Source organism: Nomascus leucogenys, chromosome 16, assembly GCF_006542625.1.
Source record: "Nomascus leucogenys isolate Asia chromosome 16, Asia_NLE_v1, whole genome shotgun sequence".
NCBI classification, from domain to species: domain Eukaryota; kingdom Metazoa; phylum Chordata; class Mammalia; order Primates; family Hylobatidae; genus Nomascus; species Nomascus leucogenys.
Window position 1 is genome coordinate 55,908,264 of NC_044396.1, and position 26,664 is coordinate 55,934,927.

General features: G+C 36.0%; 1 protein-coding gene across 49 annotated transcripts in view; it reads left to right on the plus strand.

Moving 5' to 3' along the window:
• Window positions 1–26,664, plus strand: part of RIMS2 (regulating synaptic membrane exocytosis 2) — a 776,667-nt gene that overhangs the window by 301,417 nt on the left and 448,586 nt on the right. For 16 of the 49 annotated variants that reach the window (XM_030795331.1, XM_030795349.1, XM_030795352.1 and 13 more), the window contains exon 1: window positions 15,761–17,218. The exons of the other annotated variants lie outside the window; for them this stretch is intronic. In XM_030795331.1, coding sequence (XP_030651191.1) covers window positions 17,097–17,218 — 122 coding nt within the window. In that variant the 5' untranslated portion in view covers window positions 15,761–17,096. Of the gene's footprint in view, window positions 1–15,760; window positions 17,219–26,664 lie in introns of those variants that run through there. 49 annotated transcript variants of the gene reach the window in all.

Here is a 26,664-nt window from a genome sequence, read left to right on the forward strand (position 1 = left end):
TAAACTAGGTGCTTTATGGAGGAGCTGGTAATAAAAAGGGTAAGATAGATGGATAATTGATAGATCTTGTTTATATTATATTTTCCTTTCTTTTTTATTTTCACATTTGGTGCTTAAACACCTTTACTTTTAAGTAACTAGGATCTCTGATTAATCCTGATCTCTGTCCATATCTACAGGTCAGACAAATTATATTTTTTAAGTTGATAAAATTAGATTGAAATACATTTAGATTTGCATGAGTTTATTTGCATCAGACCTTCTGTTTTGGCTGAAAAAAGACTTAAAAATTTTATTTGCTTACCTTTCACCAAAGGAGGAAATGGGGATGATGGAAGAGGCTAAGAAGATGTCTATTCCCAGACTACATTTCATAGGCTAGATCTGGGTTTTATGGATTGAGTGATTTCAGGCCAAAAGAGCCATTTTCCTGAGAGTTGTTTTGAAACACAGGAAAACAAGCAGCAATTCTTCAGTTTCCAAATGGCAGAATATATAACACAGAGTTGATCATAATATTTTTCTTAAAATACTGTCTTTTATTGTCTTGTGGGCTACCACAGTCTCTCTTGACTTTCCTCTTACCTCTGTGGCTGCTCCTCTTCTGTTTCCTTCACTGGCTTCTCCTTCTTTAACTGATGAGTTAATGTGGAACTTAGCTCCTTGATGCTTTGTCATAAACCTCTTATTTGCCTTTTTTTCCTTTTAAATTTTGTCTCCGGGTGATCTCATCTACTTGCTTGGTTGAAATCATTACTAACACGCTGATGCTTCCTAAAGTTATATCTTCAGTTGAGAACTCTCTTCTGAACTGCAGAGTGACATATTTAATTGCTTACTTCTCTGTCTTGTTAGCTGTCTTACATGCACCTCAAATTCAATAATCCATCATCTTCCCCTTTCTTCTCCCTCAACCTGCTTCTCCTTTAGCGTTCTCTGTCTCAGCAAATTTTAAGACTATCTACTTGGTACTTAAGAGATAAATCTAAGAGTTACTTTTTACTCCTATCTTGACCGTGACCAATCAGTGACTAAGTCCTGTTAATTCGACTTCTACCTTTTAAGTCTGTTCTTTTTTCTCTATCTTATTTTTTTTTTATTATTATACTTTAGGTTTTAGGGTACATGTGCACAATGTGCAGGTTTGTTACATATGTATCCATGTGTCATGTTGGTTTGCTGCACCCATTAACTCGTCATTTAGCGGCATCATTTCTGAGGACTCTGTTCTGTTCCATTGATCTATGTCTCTGTTGTGGTACCAGTACCATGCTGTTTTGGTTACTGTAGCCTTGTAGTATAGTTTGAAGTCAGGTAGCGTGATGCCTCCAGCTTTGTTCTTTTGGCTTAGGATTGACTTGGCGATGTGGGCTCTTTTTTGGTTCCATATGAACTTTAAAGTAGTTTTTTCCAATTCTGTGAAGAAAGTCATTGGTAGCTTGATGGGGATGGCATTGAATCTATAAATTACCTTGGGCAGTATGGCCATTTTCACAATATTGATTCTTCCAACCCATGAGCATGGAATGTTCTTCCATTTGTTTATATCCTCTTTTATTTCATTGAGCAGTGGTTTGTAGTTCTCCTTGAAGAGGTCCTTCACATCCCTTGTAAGTTGGATTCCTAGGTATTTTATTCTCTTTGAAGCAATTGTGAATGGGAGTTCACTCATGATTTGGCTCTCTGTTTGTCTGTGATTGGTGTACAAGAATGCTTGTGATTTTTGTGCATTGATTTTGTATCCTGAGACTTTGCTGAAGTTGCTAATCAGCTTAAGGAGATTTTGGGCTGAGACAATGGGGTTTTCTAGATATACAAGCATGTCATCTGCAAACAGGGACAATTTGACTTCCTCTTTTCCTAATTGAATACCCTTTATTTCCTTCTCCTGCCTGATTGCTCTGGCCAGAACTTCCAGCACTATGTTGAATAGGAGTGGTGAGAGAGGGCATCCCTGTCTTGTGCCAGTTTTCAAAGGGAATGCTTCCAGTTTTTGCCCATTCAGTATGATATTGGCTGTGGGTTTGTCATAGATAGCTCTTATTATTTTGAGATACGTCTCATCAATACCTAATTTATTGAGAGTTTTTAGCATGAAGCGTTGTTGAATTTTGTCAAAGGCAAACAACCACATCTATTGAGATAATCATGTGGTTTTTGTCTTTGGTTCTGCCTATATGCTGGATTACATTTATTGATTTGCGTATGTTGAACCAGCCTTGCATCCCAGGGATGAAGCCCACTTGATCATGGTGTATAAGCTTTTTGATGTGCTGCTGGATTCGGTTTGCCAGTATTTTATTGAGGATTTTTGCATCAATGTTCATCAAGGATATTGGTCTGAAATTCTCTTTTTTGGTTATTTCTCTGCCAGGCTTTGGTATCAGGACGATGCTGGCTTCATAAAATGTGTTAGGGAGGATTCCCTCTTTTTCTATTGATTGGAATAGTTTCAGAAGGAATGGTACCAGTTCCTCCTTGTACCTCTGGTAGAATTCGGCTGTGAATCCATCAGGTCCTGGACTCTTTTTGGTTGGTAAGCTATTGATTATTGCCACAATTTCAGAACCTGTTATTGGTCTATTCAGGGATTCAACATCTTCCTGGTTTAGTCTTGGGAGGGTGTATTTGTCGAGGAATTTATCCATTTCTTCTAGATTTTCTAGTTTATTTGCATAGAGGTGTTTGTAGTATTCTCTAATGGTAGATTGCATTTCTGTGGGATCGGTGGTGATATCCCCTTTTTCATTTTTTATTGCATCTATTTGATTCTTCTCTCTTTTCTTCTTTATTAGTCTTGCTAGCGGTCTATCAATTTTGTTGATCTTTTCAAAAAACCAGCTCCTGGATTCATTAATTTTTTGAAGGGTTTTTTGTGTCTCTATATCCTTCAGTTCTGCTCTGATTTTTGTTATTTCTAGCCTTCTGCTAGCTTTTGAATGTGTTTGCTCTTGCTTTTCTAGTTCTTTTAATTGTGATGTTAGTGTGTCAATTTTGGGTCTTTCCTGCTTTCTCTTGTGGGCATTTAGTGCTATAAATTTCCCTCTACACACTGCTTTGAATGTGTCCCAGAGATTCTGCTATGTTGTGTCTTTGTTCTCATTGGTTTCAAAGAACATCTTTATTTCTGCCTTCATTCCATTATGTACCCAATAGTCATTCAGGAGCAGGTTGTTCAGTTTCCATGTAGTTGAGCGGTTTTGAGTGAGTTTCTTAATCCTGAGTTCTAGTTTGATTGCACTGTGGTCTGAGAGACAGTTTGTTATAATTTCTGTTCTTTTACATTTGCTGAGGAGAGCTTTACTTCCAACTATGTGGTCAATTTTGGAATAGGCGTGGTGTGGTGCTGAAAAAAATGTATATTCTGTTGCTTTGGGGTGGAGAGTTCTGTAGATGTCTATTAGGTCCACTTTGTGCAGAGCTGAGTTCAATTCCTGGTTATCCTTGTTAACTTTCTGTCTCGTTGATCTGTCTAATGTTAACAGTGGGGTGTTAAAATCTCCCATTATTATTGTGTGGGAGTTTAAGTCCCTTTTTAGGTCACTCAGGACTTGCCTTATGAATCTGGGTCCTCCTGTGTTTGGTGCATATATATTTAGGATAATTAGCTCTTCTTGTTGAATTGATCCCTTTACCATTCTGTAATGGCCTTCTTTGTCTCTTTTGATCTTTGTTGGTTTAAAGTCTATTTTATCAGAGGCTAGGATTGCAACCCCTGCCTTTCTTTGTTTTCCATTTGCTTGATAGATCTTCCTCCATCCCTTTATTTTGAGTCTATATGTGTCTGTGCACGTGAGATGGGTTTCCTGAATACAGCACACTGATGGGTCCTGACTTCTTATCCAGTTTGCCAGTCTGTGTCTTTTAATTGGAGCATTTAGCCCATTTACATTTAAAGTTAATATTGTTATGTGTGAATCTGATCCTGTCATTATGATGTTAGTTGGTTATTTTGCTCATTAGTTGATGCACTTTCTTCCTAGCTTCGATGGTCTTTACAATTTGGCATGTTTTTGCAGTGGCTGGTACCGGTTGTTCCTTTCCATGTTTAGTGCTTCCTTCAGGAGCTCTTTTAGGGCAGGCCTGGTGGTGACAAAATCACTCAGCGTTTGCTTGTCTGTAAAGTATTTTATTTCTCCTTCACTTATGAATCTTAGTTTGGCTGGATATGAAATTCTGGGTTGAAAATTCTTTTCTTTACGAATGTTGGATATCGGCCCCCACTCTCTTCTGGCTTGTAGAGTTTCTGCCGAGAGATCAGCTGTTAGTCTGATGGGCTTCCCTTTGTGAGTAACCTGACCTTTCTCTCTGGCCACCCTTAACATTTTTTCCTTCATTTCAACTTTGGTGAATCTGACATTTGTGTCTTGGAGTTGTTCTTCTCGAGGAGTATCTTTGTGGCGTTCTCTGTGTTTCCTGAATCTGAATGTTGGCCTGCCTTGCTAGATTGGGGAAGTTCTCCTGGATAATATCTTGCAGAGTGTTTTCCAACTTGGTTCCGTTCTCCCCGTCATTTTCAGGTACACCAATCAGACGTAGGTTTGGTCTTTTCACATAGTCCCAAATTTCTTGGAGGCTTTGTTCATTTCTTTTTATTCTTTTTTCTCTAAACTTCCCTTCTTGCTTCATTTCATTCATTTCATCTTCCATCAGCGATACCCTTTCTTCCAGTTGATCACATCTGCTACCGAGGCTTCTGCAATCTTCGCGTAGTTCTCGATACTTGGCTTTCAGCTCCATGAGCTCCTTTAAGCCCTTCTCTCCATTGGTTATTCTAGTTATCCATTCGTCTAATTTTTTTTCAAAGTTTTTAACTTCTTTGCTATTGTTTTGAATTTCCTCCCATAGCTCGGAGTAGTTTGATCGTCTGAAGCTTTCTTCTCTCAACTCATCAAAGTCCTCCTCTGTCCAGCTTTGTTCCGTTGCTCGTGAGGAACTGTGCTCCTTTGGAGGAGGAGAGGTGCTCTGCTTTTTAGAGTTTCCAGTTTTTCTGCTCTGTTTTTTCCCCATCTTTGTGGTTTGGTCTACTTTTGGTCTTTGATGATGGTGATGTACAGATGGGTTTTTGGTGTGGATGTCCTTTCTGTTTGTTAGTTTTCCTTCTACCAGACAGGACCCTCAGCTGCAGGTCTGTTGGAGTTTACTAGAGGTCCACTCCAGACCCTGTTTGGCTGGTGTCAGCAGTGGTGGCTGCCGAACAGCGGATTTTCGTGAGACCACAAATTCAGCTGTCTGATAGTTCCTCTGGAAGTTTTGTCTCAGAGGAGTACCTGGCCGAGTGAGGTGTCAGTCTGTCCCTACTGGGGGCTGACTTCCAGTTAGGCTGCTTGGGGGTGAGGGACCCACTTTAGGAGGCAGTCTGTCGGTTCTCAGATCTCCTGCTGCATGCTGGGAGAACCACTACTCTCCTCAAAGCTGTCAGTCAGACAGGGACATTTAAGTCTACAGAAGTTCCTGCTGAATTTTTGTTTGTCTGTGCCCTGCCCCCAGAGGTGGAGCCTACAGAGGCAGGCAGGCCTCCTTGAGCTGTGGTGGGCTGCACCCAGTTCGAGCTTCCTGGCTGCTTTGTTTACCTAAGCAAGCCTGGGCAATGATGGGCGCCCCTCCCCCAGCCTCGCTGCTGCCTTGCAGTTTGATCTCAGACTGCTGTGCTAGCAATCAGCGAGAATCCGTGGGCATAGGACCCTCCGAGCCAGGTGTGGGACACAATCTCCTAGTATGCCATTTTCCAAGCCTGTTGGAAAAGCGCAGTATTAGGGTGAGACTGACCCGATTTTCCAGGTGCTGTCTGTTACCCCTTTCTTTGACTAGGAAAGGGAACTCCCTGACCCCTTGCGCTTCCCGAGTGAGGCAATGCCTCGCCCTGCTTCGGCTCACACACAGTGCACTGCACCGACTGTCCTGCACCCACTGTTTGTCACTGTCTAGTGAGATGAACCCAGTACCTCAAACGGAAATGCAGAAATCACCCGTCTTCTGTGTTGCTCAGGCTGGGAGTTGTAGACTGGAGCTGTTCCTATTTGGCCATCTTGGCTCCACCCTTCTCTATCTTATTATGATCACTTTAATCCAGGCCAACTAAAATCTTGCCTGGACTATTACCTTAGCTTTCTAAATGATCTCTCTGCATCCACATACAGTGAGATAATATTTTGGTGTATTTATGGTTATATATCCTCCTATGTGTTTCTTGTTAACTCCTGAATCTTCTCCATTCTGACTGCTAGGACTTGATATATCTGTTGACTCAAAAAGCATTGCTACAGCAAAACACATAATTGTTCATGGATTTGATTAAAAATCAGAATCTCAACAGTTTTCCATGCTCTGTAGGATGTGGCTAATGTTTCTTCTCCAGCTATTTGATTTGTTCCTGAATTGGCCTCTTATGTTTCTTTGATTATGCCATAATCAGTGTCATCTCTTGATCTTTGTACATCTTTGTATATGAGTATTCCAGATGTGGAATACTCCTTCGTCCCACTTTTGGCTTGGCCAATGCTTATCATTCCATGTTTCTCATCTTGAATCTATTTTTTTTTTTTAGCAAAACCTCCTCTGAACTTCTGAACTCCAAGACTATTTCTTTTTTTTTTTTTTTTTTTTTTTTTTTTTTTTTTTAAGACGGAGTCTCGCTCTGTCACCCAGGCTGGAGTGCGGTGGTGCGATCTCGGCTCACTGCAAGCTCCGCCTCCCGGGTTCACGCCATTCTCCTGCCTCAGCCTCTCCGAGTAGCTGGGACTACAGGCGCCCGCCACCACGCCTGGCTAATTTTTTGTATTTTTAGTAGAGACAGGGTTTCACCATGGTCTCGATCTCCTGACCTCGTGATCCGCCCGCCTCGGCCTCCCAAAGTGCTGGGATTACAAGCGTGAGCCACCGCGCCCGGCCCTATTTCAAGGTAACCTATTATTACAAGTTTTCTTAACATTTCTAATGTGAATTCTCAATAACACGTATAATTTCTTAGTCTCTGTCTTCCCTGCTATATTACAGATAAAAACCCCTGTAAGGGCTGGATGGTGTCCTCCCTACTTCCTTTTTCCTTTTCTTTTTCTCTTCTTCCCTCCTCCCTCCACTCCTTTTTCTTTCTTTCCTGTGAGCTCTTTAGTACTTAGAAAAGTACCTATGATACTTTAGTCAGTATTTAAATACTTCTTGAGTGAATGAGTGAATTTTGAACAGTGATTTATTCTCCCAATACCTGCATAAAGCACAGTACCTTGAATTGCTGTAACCTTGAGATTCGCCACCTTTGGCTGAGGACTGGAATTCAGACTGAGGGCACCAACAAGTGGGGAGGCTCCATCCTCAAGTGACTTTATAATCAGCACATATTACTGAGGAGAAGATATGAGTAGACTTAGAGGACTGTGGAGGCATATGTGAAATGCCTGGGTACTTGCACATTTATAGGAGGTCATTTAGCAGGAAGCTGACGTCCTGCTAAACACAGGTAGGGTTAAAATCCAGAGAAATTTGAGATATTAGTCTTGATGTAATCCCTTTTGTAACTAAAGCACGATGAAGTAGAAGGCATTTGGGATTCAGCGTAAAATTTTGAAGGAACTTTGAAAGTCAGATAATCTTAACTTCTGCATAATTCAGTCTTCCTTTACACCAATCCCTTATGTCCTCTTCTTGAATACATTTAAGGGCAGCAAGGTAGAACCTAACAGCAATTGCTTGAGCCTTTGTCACAGGACTAATTCTAACCAGTTCACTCTTCAGTAGCTCTTCAAAGACTTCTGCCTATATGGGAATAGAAAAAAATGTTCCCATTAGAATCACCATTAATATTGCCTCTAAGCTGAGCCTCCTTAGTGGCAATTGTATTAATTCTAGTGGCCTCCTGGGCTATGTTGACAAGGAAGGTGGGCAGGGAAAGATAAAAAAGAAAGAAAGGAGAAGGTAGGCAATGGAAGAGAGTTAGCCAAGTACCTTCCAACTCACTGTTTCCCATTTACACTCAATCAGTGGCAAGCAGCTAGTCAGTACTTGCAGCATATTTAATTGAATATATTATGTAGCTGGCAATGACAATATATTCTAGTTTATGAGAAGTGTTCTGTCATATGCAAGTTCTAGTGAAAACAAAGTACTTTAAACTTTATTGTTATACCTTTATGGAGATACTTTTTCTTCAGTATTGAACCTAATGATGTCCTTTAAAAATTTTTTATTGTAAATATTTAAGGTCTACAACACGATGTTTTGATATACATACAGATACTAAAAAGGTTACTTTACTCAAGCAAATTAACATATCCTAATGTTCTTAAAGCTTCTAAGGCACTTTTTTCTGACAGCCAATGTCAAAGTGAAACAAATATTTGTATTTATAGAATAGGTAGCCTTTGGGAGAAAAGATCCCTCACTGTCTTTTTTCGTAGTGTAATGAGTAGAGAGAGGAATTATATGAAAGAAAGGAATTATGAATGGGCACTCTTGGAGGCCAATATTTTTCCATAATATTTCATTTGTTCACATATTTTGCTGAAACACATTTATAGTTGTGCAAATGATTATTATTTCTAATGTCTTATATAATAACAATGTGCAGTCAATATTTGTTTCTCGAGGAATCTAGGTGCACTTGGAAGTTACTAGATAGCAGAGGTGACTTGTAGAGGCAGCTTGCAAGTTTAGATGTGAGTCCTTGAAGTCCCAGGGCTATAAACATTCCTTACATTGTGGCTTTTGGTGAATGTAACTATTGGAGATGGAGTTGAAGCTTATTCATGTTGATATAGCTCCCTGAAATTGTAATGTTGCTTTCAGTGGTTCTCTTGTTAGTTACCAAGGAAATATATACTTGGAACAAGCAGTCCTAACTCTAAAAGGATTTTCCAAATTGTTTTTTCAGGGATCTTGGTCCTCTTTCTTTCAATTGGTAGAATCTCGAGGTGTCACTCTGGAGATTCTCATTGTGGAGCTTAAATCGAGGTTTGGTACTCTATAACTAACTCTTGTATTCAACAAGAAAGATATTTCTGCTGTTGCCAGCTTTTATTTTTATTTAATTAAATTAATTAATTTATTTTTGAGTTGAAGTCTCACTCTGTCACCCAGGCTGGAGTGCAGTGGTGCAGTCTTGGCTCACTGCAACCTCTGCCTCCTGGGTTCAAGTGATTCTCCTGCCTCAGCCTCCCGAGTAGCTGGGATTACAGGCACCCACCACTACACCTGGCTAATTTTTTGCATTTTTAATAGAGACAGGGTTTCACCATGTTGGCCAGGCTGGTCTCGAACTCCTGGCCTCAGGTGATCCACCCACCTCGGCCTCCCAGAGTGCTAGGATTACAGGCGTGGGCCACCACACCCAGCTGTTGCCAAGTTTTAGGTTTGGGAACTGCTCTTGCAAAATCTGCTTTTGCACTGGATTATTAAAGCAACCTAGTAATGCTTTTGAGAATAATGCCACTCAAACCAAAGCACAGTAGGATTAGCCCTTACACTTCTGGCTTAGAAAGAAGAATAAGAGAGATCACAATTATGATGAGGCTTCACACATTTGTGGTGGCTTTTACCACGCTTTCCCTTTCTTTTTTGAATTAGATGCCAGAAACTGTTGTGTTATTAGTCTGTTCTGCAGCAATGGTCATTATGGATAGATACAGGGTTCAGTCCCTAAGAAATGCTATAAAATGTTTTTGTACATCAGAAAACGACATGTTTTTTTCAGCTGGCCATCAACAAATTTTTAAAACTTATGAAAACTGATGTAACAATTTTGAACTCTTTTATGATTTTTATCTCAAATTTTGTGAGTAGAAATGTACTAGTCATCTTTAGATTTGTAGTGTGGTTATTTAGCTCCACGCTGTTCTTCCTTTCTTCCATTCCTGAATGTACTGTATGGCTCATCCTAAGTTGAAGCACAGGTCAAATTATTACCTTATTACCTTTTTTTTTTTTTTTTTTTTTTTGAGACAGAGTTTCATCCTTGTACCCCAGGCTTGAGTGCAGTGGCATGATCTTGGCTCACTGTGCAATCCCTGCACACTACACGATCTCGGCATATACCTCCACCTCTCGGGTTCAAGCGATTCTCCTGCCTCAGCCTCCCGAGTAGCTGGGATTACAGGCACGTACCACTACATCTGGCTAATTTTTGTATTTTTAGTAGAGGCTTGGTTTCATCATGTTGGCCAGGCTGGTCTCAAACTCCTGACCTCAGGTGATCTGCCTGCCTTGGCCTCCCAAAGTGTTGTGATAACAGGCATTAGTCACCATGCCTGGCCTAAATTACCTTTTTTGAATGCCTTCTTCTTCCTCCTTTTGTTAGGAATTCCACATCTGCCTTTTATTTTTTCGCTTATATGTTATCCCTGAGGTGAATTGTTCTATGATCCATGCCTCAGGGAAATACAGAATACTTTACAACAGAGTACTTTAATGTGCAAAATATATGAAGATACTATTTTCAAAATATTTGTTCTCTGGACTATCTTTCTTATAACCTTTAGATTTTTATCAGTCGAATGCTTCAAGTAGTCAGTAGAACAAGAATAATGCAGTGGAAGAGAGAATGCAGTTGTTTCAATTATATAGATGGGACTACAGATACAAATTTTAAGAAAAGGAAAAATTCCTTTAGCATTTCAGGGATTTTTGTTATGGATTATACATATTGTGTATCTTATGATTTTAATGATTCATTAGCTTTGTTTAGTTATATGTTTATTTTCATGTATGGAATATTTTAATAGAAATGCTTTGGTACTCTTAAAAATGAAAACTAAACCCAGCCTGTAAAATCTAAATATGTCATGAATTATCATGGCTTATCGGGTTAGAGGCTTGTGTTGTTATTAATTCAGAAGAGCATAACTTTCCAATTTTGATTCTTTCATTTAATTTTTGAGTTTGTGTTAATTTTCTTAAGATACTTAGCTTAGACACTAAGCATTTGTAAACCAAGTTTCTTAAATAATTTTAAGAATTAACACTTCTTTTTTTCCTTATTTATTTATTTATTATACTTTAAGTTCTAGGGTACATGTGCACAACGTGCAGGTTTGTTACACATGTATACATGTGCCATGTTGGTGTGCTGCACCCATTAACTCATCATTTACATTAGGTATATCTCCTAATGCTATCCCTCCCGCCTCCCCCAACCCCACGACAGGCCCCAGTGTGTGATGTTCCCCACCCTGTGTCCAAGTGTTCTCATTGTTCAATTCCCACCTGTGAGTGAGAACATGCAGTGTTTGGTTTTCTGTCCCTGCAATAGTTTGCTGAGAATGGTGGTTTCCAGCTTCATCTGTGTCCCTACAAAGGACATGAACTCATCCTTTTTTATGGCTGCATAGTATTCCATGGTGTATATGTGCCACATTTTCTTAATCCAGTCTATCATTGATGGACATTTAGGTTGGTTCCACATCTTTGCTATTGTGAATAGTGCCGCAATAAACATAGTTGTGCGTGTGTCTTTATAGCAGCATGATTTATAATCCTTTGGGTATATACCCAGTAATGGGATGAAAAAAGAAACATGCACTCGTATGTTCACTGCAGCACTACTAACAATAGTAAAGACATTGCATCAATCTAAATGCCCATCAATGGTAGACTGCATAAAAAATGTGGTAAATATACGCCATGGAATACTATGTGCCATAAAAAAGAACAAGATTATGTTTTTTTGCAGGGACATGGATGGAGCTAGAGGTCATTATTCATAGCAAACTGATACAGGAACAGAAAACCAAACACTATATGTTCTCACTTATAAATGGGAGCTACATGATGAGAACACGTGGACACAAAGAGGGGAACAACAGACACTGTAGCCCATTGGAGGGTGGAGGGTAGGAGGAGGGAGAGGTACAGGAATAATAACCAATAAATACTATGCGTGATATCTGGATGATGAAATAATCTGTACAACAAACCTCCATGACACAAATTTACCTATGTAACATACCTGCACATGTACCCCTAAACTTAAAAGTTAAAAAACTAAAAAAAAAGAAAAAACTTAAAAAAGAAAGAATTTACACTTCAAATATTTTGGAGGATGATCTAAAGAAGTTAGTGCTGAGTTTTGGTTGCTCTTGTCATTTGGATGTTTCGTAGTACTAATTAAACAATTTGAGTTATTACAGAATTTTAGGAACTTACTGTTTAAGAAGGAGAAGTCAGGCACAGTGGCCCACACCTGTAATCCTAGCACTTTGGGAGGCTGAGGAGGGAGGATTGATTGAGGCCAGGAGTTCAAGACTAGCCTGGGAAGCATAGTGAGACCCCCCCCCACCTCTACAAGAAAATCAAAAATTATTCAGGCATGATGGTGCACACCTATAGTCCTAGCTACATGGGAGGCCGAAGTGAGAGGATCAGTTGAACCCAGGAGTTCGGAGTTACACCCAGGTGACAGAGCAAGATTCTGTCTCAAAATATCTATATCTATGTCTATATCTATATCTATATCTATATCTATACTGATATAGAAGGGGAGAAACCATTGCTAATGATATAGCTAATCACATGAAAGCTAATAATCTACTATTTTATTTACTTGAGCATTGCTAAAGAAAATTCATGGGCCAACATTATGCTTAATATGTGATGGTTAATGATTGTGTTATAATTTTAGCATTCTCCACTGTTTGTAAATTAAATTTTGAGCTTTACTTGTGGCTAGTGTATCAAAAAGTATAAATGAAAAAAATTTGTCATGTTCTTACCCAGAGATAATCAATATTATCATTTTGGTTTATATTGTTCCTGTGTGCTCTCAGATTTTGAACATTTAAAAACCTTCTGAGATATACTACTAAATATTTCTCAAAATGTTGTACCAGTATACACTCCTACCAATAAACATGGTATGAGACTGTGCGTTTTTTGATCCTCTGGTCAATATTTTGCCAATTTAATAGGCAAAATGCATTATCTTATTATTTTTATTTGCATTTTTTGATTACTTTTAGATTGAACTTATTCAAGTGTTGATTAGTTTTTTAGATATCTTCTGTCATGAAATTGTCTTTGCTTCCAAAAGTTCCTTAACACTTCTTCTGTTAGGACTCTAATTATCACTGTCATTTCCAGTGAGACTCTAAAGATTCTAATAGAACATACATAGAGAAACCAATTGCCATCATCTATACCATTTGTAAGAGTTAATGTCTCTCTGCTGGACTCAGTGTAAATATGGAGCTGATCTTGCTTGGAAGTTCTTTTGAGTTTATCTGATTTTTCTGGGAAAGGATAATCATAAGCCCTACATCCTATCAGCACTAACAGGTAGAAGGATAGAGACTTGGACAAAGAAAATATAAATATTTGTCAAATGAATAAGCGTGATAAATAATTGTTAGAATTCAGGTACCAGTAATTTGATTCCTTAAATAGTTCATAGTGAGTTTACTTCCAAACACTGTATACTTTATAATTTATAAAATGTGTTGGTACATATGAGATTTTAATACAGTAATTTCCCTATGAGGTGATATAGCTTATTTTACATTTGGTAAAACCATAGCTCAGATACATAAAGTAAATATGCTGAGGTAATATAGCTAGTTTGGGTTGGAGTCAGTACTTAAAACCAGGCTGCCTGATTCCAAATACCATGTTCTTTCTGTTCTGACAGAAGTCTCCAATATTTATGTTACATGTGAACCTGCACTATATTGAAAATTTAAAACAAGCATTATCTATAAACATTCTTTATAATATTGAGGATATCCATAACAAATTACAGAGTCCATTCAAAGCACAATGTTTTTGATTGCAAATATTGGTTGCTCTTGTATTTATGACCCTTATAAGATGATGTGGCAGGCTAAAAATAAGCAAAACAAAAAACAAAAAAAACAAAAAAAAACCCTGTAGAAACTGAGAACCAGATGAAGTCCTGTGGCGGTTTCCTATCCTGTTTATGTATGTAACTGAAAAAGAATTAACTTTTTGTTAACATGTAGGCATCCATTCATTCAACAAATGTTTAATGAACCGCCTACCCTGTACTAGGCACTATGCTAGATGAATGAGACAAGAATGCAGGACTTAACCTCATGGAATTGAGGGTGAAAGATATTAAACATTTTTTCAAGTAAATATATAGTCACACATATCAAATGCTGTGAAGAATAAGCACAGAGCATAATGAGAATGCATAATACGGGGCCTAATTTAGGTCAGAGAAAGTCTTTCTAAAGGAGGGACATTTGAGACCTTAAGGATGCGTAGGGGCAGGTGAAAGGGTGGTTGGTAATGGAGAGGGAAGGTGGAAGAAATCATTTCTGGGATACTGAGGGAACTAGAACAAAGCTGCTCACTAGTATGGGTGTAGTATAGTGAGAGCTGGAAAAATAAGTCTCTTTGAGGAAGGCAGTTGATATTTCGTTGACTCTTTCAAAGGAGTCATTTTTAAGTCTCATTCTAGTGTTTCCATTACTTAGACCACTTTGATGCTTTTTCTATGACTTAGTCTTCATATCCAATTTTGAAATATAAAAGAAACCTTTTTAACAGCAAATGTTGTTTTGCAGTATAATCACCTTCTTACTTAGTAGACTTGTTTCCAAAGGGCTTCTGATTATTTATAAAAATTAAATCTATTTAAAAGGGGAAAATTTACATTTTTTCCCATCACAGATAGTATGAGCTGTGAAATTGACTTGAAAATAAGAAATTTAAAAGTGTTTGTTTACACTTGTAGAAATTGACCTTTCATAGGTGTGAAAAATCAACTCATAATCAGAGGCTTAAAAATTAAAGCACATCAGGTTGCTTCTGCTTGAGGTAAATGGAAGAAACCCATTTAAAGTTACCTGTGAGTTAAAACATTTGAGATATTTGCTCTAACTAAAATACCCTTGATTAGGCCACTGGCAGGTAATTTTCCTATTCATCTATTGAAATTGGCCATTTTACAATAGGTGTGCATGTGTGTGTGTGTGTGTGTGTGTGTGCATGTGCACGTGTGCACATATGTAAAAAAATAGAATCGCAGGGAAGGAACATAGAAAATGGAGTCCAAAACAAAGACAAAAACAAAAAGAAAATCAAAATATTTTTTCTATCTTTTATAAATTGTGTGATGTTTAATTCAGTACAGCTTCAGGCCAGGCACAGTGGCTCACGCCTGTAATCCCAGCACTTTGGGAGGCCAGGCTGGGTGGATCACTTGCGGTCAGGAGTTTGAGACCAGCCTGGCCAATATGGTGAAACCCTGTCTCCACTAAAAATACAAAATTAGCTGGGCGTGGTGGCACACTCCTGTAATCCCAGCTACTCAGGAGGCTGAGGCAGAATTGCTTGAACCCAGGAGGCAGACGTTGCAGTGAGCACCACTGCACTTCAGCCTGGGTGACAATGAGTGAAACTCTGTCCCCCCAAAAATAAATAATTAATTAATTTAAAAATAAATACATAAATAAATAAAGCATCAGTTTCTTTTCATCCATAAAATGATGGTGGCATTAGCACATACAGCGTTTTCTGGATATTAAAAAATAAATTTAGAAGTGCTTTATAAACTAAAAATACTTTATGATATTTAGGTATGTATGTGTGTTTGACAAATAGATTGGTGTGTACCTATAAAAACCTGAAATAATAAATAATAGTGAAATAATAAAATAATAAACTGAAATAAAATGGGGGCACTCTTAGTTGAGAAGAAACCCATAATTGAATATCTTATTTTAAAAAATGGTTGTTTAAAAATTTATATTATTACATGTTTAATTTGTGTTGTTCTTTTGTGACATGATTATGCCAAAAAAGAATTCATAGCTTTTAAAAACTTAATGTATTTAAATGTCTATTTATTGATAGTGTATGGAAAGGGATAAAAGGGCAAAGAGTTGAGGCAAAAAGGGCAAAAAGGGCTGGATCTATTAAAGAAATGTCAAAGGTTAAGAGCTATTAAAAGTCAATAAAAATACTAAGCATCTCTGTAAGTGAGTTAATATTTAAAATTTGGCTTACACACTAGTTTTAGAGATCTGTTATGGAAAGATGGATGTGCTTGAGTATAGAATAACCTGAACGTTTATCAGAAACAGAATTATTCACTGAGAATAGATGATGATGGGGTGGCTTTCCAAGACCAAAGGAGCCTTCAGGAAACATTTGCTTCTACAAAATGCTATGACCACCATTATTGAAATAAATTAGTAATAATTGATAAAGTGTCTCTGGCCTTGACTGTAGGGTTTTTCCCCCACCTGGATTTGGAGGGAAGTTTTAATTTAATGTGTGGTGTTTAGGTGAATTTTAATTGAAAAGCTATAATTTTTTTTCTAAAATTATGTGAATAACCATGTAGTCACTATGTATATAGCCTTTATAAAGGACCAAATTCAACATTATCCACTTTTCTTTAAAAATAAATAAATGGAGAAATTTTAAAATAAGAAATTAAAACACCAAAGTACATGTTTTCCAAATGTACTTCTCTTAGAAGCATGGCATTTTAAATGCAGATGATAAATGCTTTATTGTTGATCATATTTTTATTGCTTCATGACATCAAAAGAAGAATATACCACTTATTTTTAGAGTGTTCTGGTCCTTTGCAGCAGCTTGCACATTGAAGAGATATACTCTGTTGCTGGAGTTGTTTTTCAGGAAAAGAGAAAAGCGTTGGGGAAATGCATAATTTCTCTGACTCTTATCCAGTAGTAGCATTGAGAAGATACCTTGTCCCCATTTTTATTACTTCTGATATTTTATTGCTGGCAGCCAGATGTGCTAAAACTCCTGACGACAGCATCTATTCATTGCGTGTTTTTAATAGGCTTAGAGAAATATGAGTAGAGTACATGAAAGCAGCTCAGCTTCACACTTCAGCTGGGAATGCCCAAAAAGCTTACTGCTGTTTAGAATTCTTGCTACAGTCAGGAGAAAGCCGAAAGCTGCACGGGTACTGAATCTTCTACGACTGAATTAGAAGAATAATGACTGTACAATTAACTATCAACCTCTGTTCATTTAAGCACAGTTTTTACAGAGCTCAGGAGAAATATGGAACTTGATTGGCGTGTTTGTATTTGATGGTGTCAGCAAATAGATGATTTTAAAGACAGGTGGTAGGGAAAAATAAGAGAAGGGGAAAAAAAAGAAAGAAAATGCAATTTGAGACATTGCGCCAGGTCTGCAATTCTGTTTTATCTCATTTTCATGGGGTTTTCTCATCCCCACCAAATATCTTACAAAATGAGCTTTTTGGACAAACACTGAACAATGCAAGGTGAGTAGAGCTAAACTGTATTTTCTTTTAATATTGTTATTTTCAGAATAATAATCTTATATGCCAGTAAAAATTGTTTTGTATTGAAGTGCTAGTATTATAAAGGTGTTGTCTGTTTACTGTAAATATAAAATTTTATATAGCATTCTTAATTTGATTTTAAGAAGGAAAATAAGCTTACTTCAAAGCAGAAAAAGCATCTTAAATTTAACTAGCTTGACCTCTGAAACGTAATACAGATATCAGGCTGTTTCATTATTTTGTTTTCTAAATACATAAAATGACTTAAAAATGCCCGATAGATGTTTTCTTTGTGATCATGGCAGTGATTACATTGCATATATAAGGATGGGGCTATTTAATCATATGTGATTTGTTTGAAAATGTGAATTAGCAGTCGTGCATGCTCCTGTAAAACATGTGGAAGATGTTTTCTAGGCTTAAGACATTTCTCTATGCAGGGTAGCTCAATAATCACTTTTAAACAAGATATATTGTGGAACTGCGAATAATGCTTTGCATTAGGTCAGCTAATTTGGCAGAATTCTTTGTTGTAAATTCCTATTGCTTTTTCAACCTGATCATTTTTCTGTGGTGAAGGCTGTTAAATTATGAACATATCTCTCAGATGGTTTCTCTGGCTTACACTAAAAGATATTCTATTAAAGAATGCTTTTGGAATGCAGTTTTATCATCCAGTTCTTTCCTCATTTAAGTTGTTTGGCTTTTGAGAATTTCTCATGTTACATGCTTAGTATAAAAAAGACCCCATTTAAGTAAATATATGTGGAGAAGACTGAGAAAGAAATTCTGTGAACATGGCAATGCACTGAAACCTTCTGGAAACCGATGAGGAACTAATAATGCATAAAATATTGAATGGTTTTACTTGTCTGTTCTTTTTAGTATCTCTGAACAATGTGAGGCATCCTATTTTGGAGATTAAAAAAATATCGGTTATACAATATGTATCTTAATTTAGCAAATGAAAACAAGGCTTTTAAAATTTGTTGGCATTTAAAATGTTTACTGATGATAAATATATTTATAACCTTTACTTTGAACATGGCATAACATATCTATTTCTTATAAAATTTCACTTTCTTTCCTCAATCCAGTTCTATTCAATAAACTAATTGGATTTTGTTTATATTTTATCTTGAGACAAATTAAAAACATAAAACAGTATATGAAATGTTAGGATATTCTAAATTGGGTATCTGTATTTTAAGATGCTGTTTTCCTTTTTTAAAGTAATACATCACTTTAGTGTCTATAATTTATCATAAAAATATGTATTTTATGTTATATTTAAATTAAAAAGCAAGTATGGCTTTCTAAAAATTTCCATGACCTGAAGCTACCAGAGTTTTAGGATTTGTACTCATCCTTTATAAACCTTTTCCTTGTTTTAGTTCCGTCTTTTTTTTAAATGCCAAGAATTTGTATGTAAATGTATTAATATTAGGGTTTAGGTATAGAAATTATGCTATTAACAGCATAGTAAGGAATTGGTTTTAAAGTAAGTATTAATTTAAAAATCTGAAAATAACTATTTTTTGAGGGAATTGTGTGCATCCCTGTCACTGTGTACTTGCTTTGGCTTCAAGTTTCTTTTATTGTTGGCATGTCTGTAATTTCAGTAAGAGCCTTTAAAGCTGTCATTAAAATCTGGACTTTTATGCTGCTGCCCTTAAACATTAGATTATGAAGTTTTTAATGCTTCTATACAACCAGTATTGTTTAACTTATATTGATTATTATCTAAAACTATCCCAAACTACCAATTAATCGATAAAGAATTTATCTTGCTTTAGGGGTAAAAATCTCTGCCTTTATATGTTCTTATTCGTCTTTAAAAATCATTTGACCTTATATCACAAATACATCTATGCGTCTTCATAAATGATCAGCTACTTGATTTACTTTTAAGATCAATCAAAAAGTTCTGCAAAATAGTTATTGTTTTAGAAGTATGATGAGTGAAAAAATAAGTATATGAATTTTATGCTTCCACATATTTTAATTTTTTGGTTATTTTTTGTGTTCACTTTAGATACAAGGGTCTTTTAAACCTTTTATTCTGCGTATATTCTTTTAAACAATATAAGTGCCTATGCATCCTGCATAGGTATTAACATTTTAGTTAACACTAAAGTGGAAAGTAAAGATATAGACTAAAAAATTATTCTCGAAGAAAAAAATCATGGAAGAAGAATGGCCTGAATATGTCATCGAAAGATCTCATATGCAAGAATTTAAATTTTTTTTCTGAATAATGGACCTTTCAATTAGACATCTATGATCTTCTTAAGCATCAATTTAAGCATCAATTATATAACTATCATCTCTGGAAAGAACAGTTTTGGTTGTTAGTACATGAATAGTAATCATTTAATTGTTTGGACTAGTTGACATGGAATATTCAGTATTTGTATTGTGACATTAACAATGATCTTTAAATTGATAGAAAAAAAGCCATCAATTTGGACAATTAGATATTTTATTCTGAATTGCTTTCTAGTAGGGATTACTAGAATAGTACCATGCATCATTTGTAGACAATGTATTATTAAAAAGGGGCCCTTTCAAGTAGTTTTTAAACTAAGACTTTTGTTCAGTAGCTAATCTTATCCCCAAATCTGCAACTCAACTTTCATTAGGATTTTAGATGGTGAGGCAGTTGACTTCTATGACATATTAGCAATAAAACATTAAAGGATGAAAATCTTCCATAACAACTGCTCCAGAAACATTTCCAAGTTCAACTTGTCAAAGGAGGAAAGATTTTTAAACCCACCAATAATACTGTATGTGTCGTAAGTCCCCAAACTGGAGATTAATATAGATTCTTAAGTGAATTAATTAACTAACGATTAAATGAAATTTATCTATGAGTAATAATTATTAAAATATTTTAGACTAACTTTTTGTTGGAAACCATATAGCACAAACCTTATTTTCATACTGAAAGTGTTTAGCTTATTCTCTTATTGTATGGTTCTTGAGTACCATTTTAGTGCATGAAGCAGGATTGTCTGTCTTTTACAGCTAAAAGGAAACAACTGGATGTCTAGCAAAAAGAAATCATGTGTCTGCATCTTGCATAAACTCACTTAACTCACTTGATAGGTTTTGATGAAATGCCACTTTAATTTTTTGTTATCAAGTTTTCTCATTGTAAACTCTCAAGTGAAATTATTTAATCAGGACACAAAGATAATTGCTTTTGTCATTAGTAAAAATGTCAAGTACTGAGTTCAATATGAAATCTAATTTTTGTGAGCTTGTCTTTGGAAGCAAACATAAATATTGAGACGCTAGAAGACATATTTTTTAGCATGGTTCACTGCATTGAGTTATCAATTGCTTTGGGCAATATTCAAATAAACAAGCTAATGATGGCTATCTTTTGTGATAAAATTGTTTCTCTAAGTTTTTCCATTTGCTAATTTTTAGCCATCTTTTTTATACAACAAAGAGATCTGTATTTTCCTTTAGAAGTAATTATTTTTTTGCCACTGAATGTGTGACAGTGAATTTGCTGTGCCTTCTGGCCACACAGGGGCATAATAAAACTGGAATTTATTTAGAGTAGATATTAAAAACAGTCTTTCCGTATACGTACGATGAGATATGCAGACTTTCATATTTAAAAGTAAGAAAAGAAAAAATGTTAGTAGACAGAAGAATATTTGGATTTGTTTTTTTTTTTCAATTACAAGTAAGATAACCATACGATCCAGTTTGTCTGAAGTACTCCCAGTTTATGCCTGCAGTCATCCAGTGATTATTATTAGTACTATTGTCTCTAAAAAGTGTTGTGATTTGAAAGTAAATTATAGGGCTACTCTAATTATAAAAGTGAAATGTAAAGCTTAAATTCACTTAGTTTAAGTGGATTCTTTTCCATTGAAACATTGCCACTGTCCTAAAACATTAATATTTTAAGTAAAATCTGACTTGCTAAATAAATGTTTATTTAGTATTATTTTGGGTCAGAAGTTCTTAGTTTTTCCTGTAGCATTTATTATTGCTTTGGTTTATAATCAAACCAGTAATTTGTGTTCAGGAATTTTGGCACAGATAATGATTCTTCATCATGGTACGTTAATGACTACTTTGACATTGAAAGAACAGCATGCTTACTTTTCATAGTTCTCAGGGTGCAATCTACACAGTGTGCATTGTTTGGACTTGGTATGATTCCAGCACAATTGATTTTTCATATTGCATGAAAAGTCTGTGTTATGAGGTATAAAGCATCCAGTCATCTAATATACACATTTTATGTACATATATATATACTTTATTGAACATGCGTAATTGTTATTATAAAATATTTTTATAACTATAACATTATTCATTATAGGCATAAAAGCTTATAACACAATTATCTATTTAGATTTCTAATCAAAATGGCTTTTGATTTAGATATGTGTGTCATTAGTATTTTCACTAGAATATTTACTGTGGACCTTAGCAATATACTACAATTATTAGTATGTGTCCTTAATCTGACACTGATCTACAGTCTTTAAGCATTTTCTTTATTGAAAGAGTTTTATAAAGCTTCTGCTTTGGGTGAGGACTGACAGGTAAATGTTAACTATACTTTTAAATTATCAACTTCTGTATGATCATAAAGGATTTTAAAAGTTGAAAATAATTACGAGTAAACTTCTTTAATTCTGGCACTACTCATTAAATAGTAAAATGAATTCATTTCATATGGGCTATAGGCTTTCTTCCTATCCATGTATGAATTACTTACAAAAAATTCATGGCCCCAACAAAAGAATTCCTAGGACTCATCCACAATTTTAGTTTTGCTTTCAAATTTGAGAAATTGTAAGTATTTTAGAAAAATGTGTGAACATTTCTTATAGGGAAAAATGGAAAACCAATTGCACGTTAAAAATTATAGTATCTTAAAATATGAGGGCTCTTTATTTTGCCTAGTGTTTTTTAAACTATGCTTTCTGTTTTGGGCAGAGAACACTTTCAAGGTCAAACTCAATATGCAAAGCAGATAGAAGTAGAGCAGCTCTGGTATAGAAAGTGGGACATGGGACCCATGTTTGGTTCTAAGAAACACATTTGGAGACTTTTTTATTCTACTGCTGTCATTTTACTCTTGAACAAACTAAAGTCCAGCTGCTTACTTAAACTCAGGACTTACGGTTACTTATATGGCTTTAAACTTTTCATTTCATTGTAAGTCCTTTGAAATGTCAGACATAGAGTTAATGGAAAACGATAAGGAAAACTACTGTGTTTAAGTAAGGATTTATTTGTACCTGACTTTTCTGCCACACATTGTAGCTTTATGTTGGGTAGTATTGAACATAGAAGTTGTGCTCATATCTAGGGTCTGCTGCTTACTGGCTATGTGTTACTGGTAAAGTTGCTGTCCTATGAGCTCCTTGAATTAGGGGCCACATATTTATTAATCTCTGAATTCCCACAGTTATGTTCTTCACACTCCTTCCCAGTCAATACCCACTCCCCTCAGCCTCCAGAACCAACTGTTGTACTGCTTCCCCCCCAGTGTAGATTAGTTTTGCTTGTTCTAAAACTTCACATAATGAAATTTTATAGAAGGTACTCTTTTTTTTGATACGGCATTTTACTCAGCATAATTTTATTTATTTGTTTGTTTTCATTTTTATTTTTTGATGTGATCTCACTCTGTCACCCAGGCTGGAGTGCAGTGGTGTGATCTCGGCTCATTACAACCTCCCCCAAGCTCAAGTGATCTTCCCACTTCAGCCTTCTGAGAAGCTAGGACCACAGGCATGTGCCACGATGCCTAGCTAATTTTTTTTTTTTTTTTTTTTTTTTTTTTGGTAGAGATGGGGTTTCGCCATGTTGTCCAGGCTGGTCTCAAGCTCCTGAGCTCAGGTGATCCACCTGCCTCGCCTCCCAAAGTGCAGGGATTACAGACATGAGCCACTGCTCCCGGCCTACTCAGCATAGTTTTAAAACATTCATCCATATTGTGGCATGTGTGAGTAGTTTTTTCCTGTTCATTGCTGAATAGTATTTCTTTTTATGAATATGAATATACCACACTTTCATGTAAGTCTTTTTGTGGCCATATATTTTTATTTCTCTTGGGTAAATAACTAAAAGAGAAATTTGTGGATCATAGGGTGGGTGTATGTTTAGTTTTATAATGCCACATCATTTTTAAAAGCACATTTAAATGATACTTATCTACAGTTTTTAAGTATTTTCTTTATTGAAAGAAGTTTTAAACTCCCACCAACAATGATTGAAGATTTTGGTGATGCCATATGCTTTCCAACATTTGGTGATATAGGTTTTTAATTTTTGTCATTCTGGTGAGTTTATAGTGGCATCTTCTTAGGATAATTTTATTATATTTGCCTCATGACTAACAACTCCAAGAACTTTTTCATGCCGTTGTTGGCTATTTGTGTATCCTCCTTTGTAAAGTGTCCAATATTTTTTACATTAGGTTGTGTTTTTATTAAATTCACTAGTAAGTGAATTTATATATATATAATGTATGTTTTCTCCCATTCGGTGGTTTGCCTGTTTATTTTCTTAACAATGCCTTTTGATGAGTAGAAATTTTAATTCTGATAAAATGTAATTTACTAATTGTCTTCCATTGTGGTTTTTATTTTCTGTTTGCACTCTAAAAATCCTTGTTAACCCCTAAGTCAGGAAACTATTTTTTTTTCTTCCAGAAGCTTGAGTTTTAGCTTTTTGGTTAACATATATGATCCATCATAAATTAATTTTTGTGTATATAGTGTGAGGTAGGGGTCAAGATTAATATTTTTTCCAGTTGGATATCCAGTTATTTCATTACCATTTGCTGAAAAGGCTTAAAGATTTCTATTCCTCATTGGATGTGTTTGTCACATTTGTAGAAAGTTGAATAGTTGTATAAGCATGGTTCTATTTCTGATCTGTGCAATACACCAGTCTTACTTTATAGTAATCTTGATGTCAGGCAGTGTAAATCCTCCACCTTTGTTCTTTTTGTCCAATAGGTTATATAGTCCAGGTCTTCTGCATATATATATTTCAAATATGTATATATATATTTGAGACAAGGTCTCTCTCTGTCACCCAGTGGTGTGATCATAGCTGACTGCAGCCTCCAACTCCTGGACTCAAGTGATCCTTCTTCCTCAGCGTCCCAGTAGCTAGAACTGTTTTTGTAGAGTTTTGTACAGACAAAACATTTTTTTTTTTTTGTCTTGCTTTATTGTCTAGGATGTTCTGGAACTCCTGGCTTCAGGCTATCTGCTATACTTCTGCCTTGGCCTCCTGAAGCACTGGGATTACAGGCATGAGCCACTATGCCCAACCTCATATATTTTTTATAATCACTTTGTTAATTTTGATTTGAAAAGTTTTCTGGGATTAAATCTTGGATTGCGATGTATTTTTGTAGATTGATTTGAGAAGAAATAACATCTTAACATTGAGTCTTCCAGTGGTGTATCTCTTCATTTATTTAGTTCTCCTTAAATTTATCCAAACAGTGTTTTATATTTTTTAGAGTAGAGATCTTGTATGACTTTGTGAAAATTTCCATAAGTATTTTAAGTTTTTTATCTCATTATAAATGGAATTCTTTTAAAAAATTTCAATATCCAGTTGTTTGCTGCTAGTATATAAAAATCTAACTTATTTTTAATATTAACCTTTTATCTTTTAACCTTTTCAAATTCACTTACTAGTTCTAATAGTTGCTTTGTAGATTTCTTATGCTATTCCGTGTAAGCAATCATGTCATTTGCAGAGACAGTTTTATTTCTTTTCCAGTATTTATGCTTTTTATTTCTTTTTATTGCCTTATTATAATGCATAAAACCAACAATATGTCAAACAGAAGTTGTGAGAGTCTCTTTGTTAAATAATAGTTTTTTTTTTTTTTTTGAGACGGAGTCTCTATCTGTCACCCAGGCTGGAGTGCAATGGCGCGATCTCGGCTCACTGCAAGCTCCGCCTCCTGGGTTCACGCCATTCTCCTGCCTTAGCTTCTCCGAGTAGCTGGGACTACAGGCACCCGCCACCACGCCCGGCTAATGAGACGGGGTTTCACCGTGGTCTCGATCTCCTGACCTCGTGATCTGCCCGCCTCGGCCTCCCAAAGTGCTAGGATTACAAGCATGAGCCACCGTGCCCAGGCTAAGTAATAGTTTTTTTAAAATAATCACGAATGGGCCGGGTGCAGTGGCTCACGCCTGTGATCCCAGCACTTTGAGAGGCTGAGGCAGGCAGATCACGAGGTCAGGAGTTGGAGTCCAGCCTGACCAACATGGTGAAACCCTGTCTCTACTAAAAATACAAAAATTAGCTGGGCGTGGCCATGCGTGTCTGTAATCCCAGCTACTCAAGAGGCTGAGGCAAGAGAATCGCTTGAACCTGGGAGGCAGAGGTTGCAGTGAGCTGAGATCTCGCCACTGCACTCCAGTCCGGGTGACAAGAGCAAGACTTCATCTCAGAAAATAAAAAAAGAAGGTGCAACAGAGATAACTAACCAGATAGAAGACACTCCATCTCAAAAAAAAAAAAAAAAAGGTGTGCGTTTTGTGAAGTGCTTTTTCTTCAGTAATTGAAATTATTTTGTAATTCTTATTCCTGATTCCATAATAATGCTAATTGTATTAGTTTAGCTTTTGAATATTAAACCAACTTTGCATTTCTGGGTTAAATACCACCTCATGGGATACTTTCCATTTTATATATTGCTGGTGTAGATTTTCTGTGATTTTGATAAGGTTTTTTTTGCATCTATGTTCATGAGAGATTTTAGTTTTCTTAAGCTGAAATGTCCATGACAGGTTTGGGCATTAGGGTTATTTTGACCTCATGAAATGAGTTTGGCATTTACTTTTTCTCTATTGGATGAACAGTTGTTATCAAATTGGTGTTATTTATCCCTTAAATATTTGATAGAATTCACCAGCAAAACCATCTGGACTTAAAGTTTCTCTGTGTGAAAATTTTGATAAAGTATTCAATTTCTTTGGCTACATGTATGTCTTCTTTTGAAATGTGTCTGCTCATGTGCTTTGCGTATGTTTTAATGGGGTTTTGGGTTTTTGCTTGTTAATTTGTTTAAGTTCTTTATAGATTCTGGATATTAGACCTTTGTCAAATACATAGTTTATGAATATTTTCTCCCATTCCATAGGTGTCTGTTGATAATTTCTTTTGCTGTGCAGAGGCTCTTTAGTTTAATTAGGTCCCACTTGTCAATTTTTGGTTTTGTTGCAATTGCTTTTGGAGCTTTTATGTCATGAAATCTTTGTCAGGTCCTAGTCCAGAATGGTATTTCCTATGATTTTTTTTTATAGTTTTGGGTTTTACATTTACGTCTTTAATCCATCTTAAGTTGATTTTTGTAGGTGGTGAAAGGAAGGGGTCCAGATTCAATCTTCTGCATATGGCTAGCC